Genomic DNA, 6,702 nt, shown 5'->3' on the forward strand with positions numbered 1-6,702 from the left:
TTAGTCGGAAGGAGTCGAACGTAGAGGGCGCGTCTCCACAGTTTGGGCACTCGAACCCGTTCCATTGTATGATGGTCATGTTTGTTGTGTAACCAGTCCAGGAGGCGGCGACCGGACACGGTCTGAGCGAGACGCGTGTATTGGTTAACGAGATGCGCCTCGCGAAGTTCCCTATAGGTGTTCACCATCCCCAACGCGAGCAGTCGCGCGTTGGAAGGGGAGATCAGGAGGTCTGGGGCTCTTTTGAATATTTTGCGGAGTACAACCTCCAAGCAATCTTCGTCGTGTTCCCGTAAGTGGAGGTAAGAAGTCGAGTACAGTACTCGACTAGTCACGCAGGAATGGGCGAGCCGCACCACATCCTTACTTCGCAACCCTCCTAGGTTGGAAACGCGGCGAATCATTCGGCCCACCTGGTCGCCGACTGTGCAGAGTTTGGCAAGGGTTTTGTTTGCCTTGCGATGCTGAATTAATCAAGAGACCGAGTATTCGCAGCTCCTGCGCTTCACAGATGGGGGCGCTTGCGAGAGAGAGCTGAACGGAGATTTTTCATTTCGGAGAATGTCGGATATGCACAAATTCAGACTTGGACGGGGAGCACTGGAGGCCGCAGTACGTAGCATAGTGGTATACTATGCGCGCCGCTGCTTGCAGGCATTCCTCCATCTCTTCTATGTTTCCCGTAGTAGTCCAGATGGTGATGTCATCAGCATACAGTGCATGCTGAACACTTCCGACACCCGATAGCTGTGCCGGGAGGTGCATCATGGCAATGTTAATTTGAAGCAGGGGCTAACACAGCGCCTTGTGGTGTGCCCCACGTTCCCATCTCAAACGGGCCGTACTCGGTCTCTTTTATGCGTATATAGGCCAAGCGGTCTGTTAAGAAATGTTTGATGTAGTTGAATGTACAAGGACGCAGTCGGTCTCCTTCAGCTATTTTAATATGACGCCGTGTTTAACATTGTAAAACGCATCCTTCAGATCGAGTGCTTGGACTATCTCGCCTTTGTGTGGGTGTTGTATGGTTTCGAGAACCTCGCGATGAAGCTGTAAATGTATGTCTTGTGCGGACTTATGAGGTCCGAAGCCGAACATGGCGTCATCGAAGGTGTTCTTGCTCTCGAGATATTCTGAGAGCGGTCACGGACCATCGTTTCCATCAGTTTCCCTATACGCACGAGGTGAGGGAGATGGGCCGGAGGTTGTCTGTGTTTACCGATTTTCTCGCCTTCGGAATAAAGGTTACCAATGATGTCTTCCAATCGGGTGGCAACTAAGTGTCCCCGGTACAAATGCGTTGATGTATTCAAGTAAGGTTTCGTATGCTCGATTGGGGATGTTTACCAACATTTTGACTGTGACCTTATTCCTCCCTGGTGCCGTCCTCCTGCACGTTTTGCAAAAGCCACGCGAAGGTCGTGAAGCTAGAAAAGCTGATACAATTGCGGATTATCGCTGCCTGCATACGAATAATCTTGCCCGCGCGGATCTTGATTCTGATTGAGATATTCTGAGCGTTCGCTACCTGCTCTGTGTTTCCTTGACAATTCTGTATCGCGCGAGTGAGGTGTTTCTGAGTTTCGGAGCGTGTTTGTGTAGGTCTAAGAAACTCCAAAAGAGCCGCCAAGTGTACGCGGGTTCTAAAGCGTCCGCGGCGGCCGCGTTTCGATGGAGGAGAAATGCAACTGACGGCACTTAGGTCAGCTTACGCTGAGGAATGCGAAAACATGTGCTTGGTGAAAAATAACTCTTTCGAAAAAACATAACGGCGTAGCAGCTCCTAGTAGCTTTTGAAAGCATGACCTGTGGCTGTGGAATGGTTAAATTTAGCGACATGCGAAGAAAGACTTTACGTAGAGTATTGAAGCTTCTGCTTCAAGGTCATAATTCTACACATTTAAGCTAATTTAACCACACATGTAAGCGCTTATGACACAAGACGCACTGAATTCTGGGTAGCACCCATTCAGGAGCGGAAATTACGTAATGCAAAGGCTATATTTATCATTCCTAAACTTTTGAACACGCCCTACGAAAGAAAAGCTAGCATAGAACGTCTTACGGTTGCGGGAGTAGGGAAGATCAATATGTAGGGGGTTTATGTTCCTTATGCTTCTTTAATGCTGTAGTAATGATTTTGTGATTAAGATCCGTGGATTTAGAAAGTGCTGAAATTTCTGCTGTGGATTTTCAGAGACTGCATGTATTTGGTAATGTTTGTGTGTATGCATTGTTCTTTGTTCAGTTTTTTATCCTAACTATAGCGATATGCGCAAGCCAACTTGCAGTCTGTCACTGCTACTCTTGTATAGGGCTTAAAACATTGCCAAGCTGGTCAAACTCAGCTTTTTCTCTAGTCCCTCATGTCCTAATGAGCCCATTAAATGAATGAAATTAAAGGTAGTTAAGGGATAGAAGGTGGAGTAGGATGGCAACGTCGGAGGGTTGTAGTAAGTGCGTGGAAAAGGACGATGCAGTGCGGGCAACTCATTCGCGTACCTGCCTAAGGGAAAGTATGATGGCCTATCTTTGCCGGCTAGAGTAATTTTTATGACAGGCGAGTAAGATTGTGGCCAGGAAGTCACGGTGACCGACAAAGCCACCGCCCCCTAGCGTGACGGGAGGCAACACGACCACCAGAGGAGAGCAGGGGCAAAGGAGCGCCTGCTGCACAGCACCACTTCACTTGGCAGCGAGAGCGGTAACAGGAGTTGTGCAGCTAAACATACTGCTGATGACTTGGAGGTGTTTATAAAATGTACTCACTTTTCTGCGAGTGAAGTTTTGCGGCTTTTGCGGCGAACTATTCTTGGGGATGCCTGGTGAGGTGTAAAATCAGCGTAGTCAACGACGGACAGAACTTCGCGTCATTATTACAGCGATGCAATGTAATAGAATAATATACCGGGGCGCGAGCGGTAGGCTGCTGTTGTTCAGCGTGTGCCGGTTTTCGTGGAAAGAATGGGTAGCGCTGTCGTTGCCCGCGCTTGAAGCGAGGCAGCCTGCCTTCCACTTTTTCCTACTGCGTAGAACAGAGTGGCTGTTTTTTTTGTACCCGCCGCGGTGGCTCAGTGGTTAGGGAGCTCGGCTACTGATCCGGAGTTCCCGGGTTCGAACCCGACCGCGGCGGCTGCGTTTTTATGGAGGAAAAACGCTAAGGCTCCCGTGTGCTGTGCGATGTCAGTGCACGTTAAAGATCCCCAGGTGGTCGAAATTATTCCGGAGCCCCCCACTACGGCGCCTCTTTCTTCCTTTCGTCTTTCACTCCCTCCTTTATCCCTTCCCTTACGGCGCGGTTCAGGTGTCTGCCGATATGTGAGACAGATACTGCGCCATTCCCTTTCCCTAAAAACCAATTATTATTATTATTATTTTTTTTTGTTTCGTATAGGGTTTAAACAGTTAGCCTTGGCGTAATTTTTTGCTATTATAAGCTGTTTATCTGTAATATTCAGCTACATTGTTGGAATTATTGTAACACTTTATGCAATTTTTTGGCTTAGGCTTTTACTGATGGTGGTAATGCTGGCGCTTTAATTTTTTTTTCAATACGACTGAAAGCCACAGCTACAGGAGGGCTAACAATGCAATCCTTGATGTCTAGCTCAAGCACGGCTAGCTCGGCACGAGCTAGCCGTGCTTGAGCTTGGACTAAACTTCAACGCGAGACTTGCACTGGACAAAAGAAAAATAATATGTGCTGTCGAACGTGCAATTGGCAAAGTGGACCAAAGTCGTCGTGATGAGGTACGAACACGGGCAGTGAGCATTCTTGCTAAACTTCCAAACCGACAGCCCAGTCACATGCTTGCTGAGGAACGCAGTGCTGTCAACAGCCTGCGGAGGAACCAGGATATTGTTATCCTCACCGCCGACAAAGGTAATGCCACTGTCATGTTGAACAGGCCAGACTACGACAAAAAGATGCTGGATCTTCTGCAGGACAGGAGCACGTATGTACGTCGCTCTCAAGACCCTACATCTAAGTTAGAACGAGAACTGCAGAAACTAATTGTCGACGTGTTCCACTTCGTACCGCCCCACCATAAGTCACTGTACTTCAGGCTCCTCTGCCGCAATGGGTGCGCACCTGCGTTGTATGGCTTGCCAAAGATCCACAAAGAGGGCGTCCCTATGCGACCGATAGTGGACTTCACCCGTTCCTCCTTGTACGAGCTCTCGGGCTACCTTCACCGCGTCTTCGCGCCGCTAGTCGTGAAAGGATCCACGTTTATACGAAACTCGTGCGAGTTCATCGAAAAGGTGCGTGACATATCTGTGGATGACGATGACTTAATGGTGTCTTTTGACGTCAAGTCCTTGTTCACAAGCGTCCCTGTGGATCTAGCGGTGGATGTATGCGGCGCTGCCCTTCACTCAGACGAGAAGCTCGGCGAAAGAACACCTTTCGAGGCACCGGACCTGTTGAGGCTCTTGAAATTTTGCCTAGAAAACACATATTTCGTCTTCCGAGGCGCCTTATACAAACAGGTGCATGGAACAGCAATCGGCGCGGCCATTTCGGTCACGGCTGCCAACCTGACCTTGGAAGCTATAGAAAACCAAGCTCTGGCGTCTTTCCAACCTCGGCCTAAGATGTTCCTGCGATATATTGATGATTGCTTTTGCATCATAAAAAGGGATGCACTCACAGCCTTCACAGAGCACATCAACAGCATCGCTGAGGCCATTACGTTTACTGCTGAGGAGGAGGTTGCCAACCGCCTGCCTTTTTTTTGGACGTGTCAGTAGAGAGAGATGGCCGCCGCATTTAGTTTCAAGTCTTCAGGAAGTCCACCCACACGGGTAGATACCTGCATTTTAACTCTGTTAACACGGCATGCCACAAACGTGCAGTTGCGGCTTCGCTAATTCAACGATCCGGAAAAATCTGCTCAGGACCTGAAGATGGTGCCTCGGACTTGATACAAATGCGTCGTGATTTGATGAACTGCGGCTACCCTAGGAATTTTTTGGAATCCGTTGAACGTCGCTCGGTGCGGTCAGCGGAACCGGTCGACAGCCATTGCAAAGCACGTGTCGCCATACTTTATGTACTAGGCATAAGTGAAGCACTGGGACGTGTCCTGCGCACGTACGACGTGCATGTTTCCCACGTTCCCACCCGCAAGTTACGGCACGAGCTCGTGAATGTCAAGGACAAACTAAAGAAAGAAAAATTTCCGGGTGTTGTGTACAGAATCCCCTGCGTCAAGCGCGACTATGTTTGCATCAGCGAGAGCGGGAATTTTGAAAGGCGTCTGAAAGAATACATGCCGGACGTGAAGAACAAGAAAGTCACTTCCAACGCACTTGCGGAGCACGCCGTATCGGCAGGTCATGATATCTGCTGGGAAATGGCTTCTATCATCGCCAAAGAAAAGAACTGGCTTTCATGCCAGTATCTCGAGTCCTTGGTGATTCAGACCACCGAAAAGACTTAATCATAACATCGGCAATATCCCGCCAACCTATGCAAGATGCCTGCGACGATTATTGAAGCCTATTTAAGCGTCGCGGTTCTAAAATAAAAATTTAGTGAACAAGGCTTCCGTATGAAAGTTGAAATGTCTGTTCTGACAAAAGCTTTGGTCGGCGTCTGCCTTTTTTTTGTTGAAATGAGTCACTTACTACCCGACCAGAAGAGATTTCGTCAGACCTTAGATTTCATCAAGTTCCTTCACCTGGCGTATACGTTTTACCTTATGCCTAGTTGAAGACTGGCTGCGGAACACTTTTCTCTGTACCTCTTCTAATGATACATTGCTGTTTGTGTGTTGTTTCTTCGTGACCACTTGAAGCCAGTCTGCCAACCGTTCTGCGGCTGACTTGAAGTATTTGTAACACGTCTGATTTTACGTACAGCAGCGCATTCGCTAGTCAGCAAGCAAGCATCACACCCTTTCACAGTTTCAGGACTACTTTATTGTGTTTATTGAACCCATCTAAGGCTCACCTTTTGTATTCTGTTAGCGCTGTTCTAAAATGTTTCGGAACAATATAAATGGTTTGGTTTATGGGGGTTTAACGTCCCAAAGCGACTTAGGCTATGAGAGACGCCGTAGTGACGGGCTCCGGAAATTTCGATCACCTGTGGTTCTTTTAACGTGCACTGACATCGCACAGTACACGGGCCTCTAGAATTTCGCCTCCATCGAAATTTGACCACCGCGGCCGGGATCGAACCCGCGTCCTTCGGGCCGGCAGCCGAGCGCCGTAATCACTCAGCCACCGCGGCGGCTAGGAACTATATAGAGCCAATAAACTTATCGCCACAGTGCTTCGATGTCAGGCATTGTGTGACGTTTATTTACCAACTCTCTTCAGCCCACAAAAATGAAGTATGTCCGTTTTGTAGAAAAACATCCATGTGTTGCTCTCAGCCACCTGCGATCACGAAGCCGCTTTGGTGTTGGGTAACAGGAGCGGCTCAGGCTTTCTTCCACTCTTTCATCTTGGCAGTGTCCGCCTTTACGAACCCGCCCACAGATACCACCTGTCGGCCGAGCATACTTATCTGCGAAGACAGCAGGCGAAAGTAGTGATTAAAAGTGCCCATTTCTATCACGCACTAAGCCCGTCTTATGAGCAGTTATTTAGGTAAGATCGCATTAATACGTGTACTGTACCTCAAAGGAGATAAAATATATCCTTATGAATTTGAGATAAGTGTCATATATGAGTTGCTAGCACCTCCGC

General features: G+C 48.5%; 1 protein-coding gene across 1 annotated transcript; it reads left to right on the forward strand.

Moving 5' to 3' along the window:
• The first annotated feature begins 3,807 nt into the window (after positions 1–3,807).
• LOC144133978 (uncharacterized) lies at positions 3,808–4,755 on the forward strand. The gene has a single exon (XM_077667013.1). It carries the CDS (start codon positions 3,808–3,810, stop codon positions 4,753–4,755), a length of 948 nt encoding a protein of 315 aa, XP_077523139.1.
• Positions 4,756–6,702: the final 1,947 nt, after the last annotated feature.

Source organism: Amblyomma americanum, chromosome 5, assembly GCF_052857255.1.
Source record: "Amblyomma americanum isolate KBUSLIRL-KWMA chromosome 5, ASM5285725v1, whole genome shotgun sequence".
NCBI classification, from domain to species: Eukaryota; Metazoa; Arthropoda; class Arachnida; order Ixodida; family Ixodidae; genus Amblyomma; species Amblyomma americanum.

Bases quoted from the DNA above. Each gene is read 5' to 3' on its own strand.
- LOC144133978 (XM_077667013.1), top strand. From the start codon at position 3,808: ATGCTTGCTGAGGAACGCAGTGCTGTCAACAGCCTGCGGAGGAACCAG.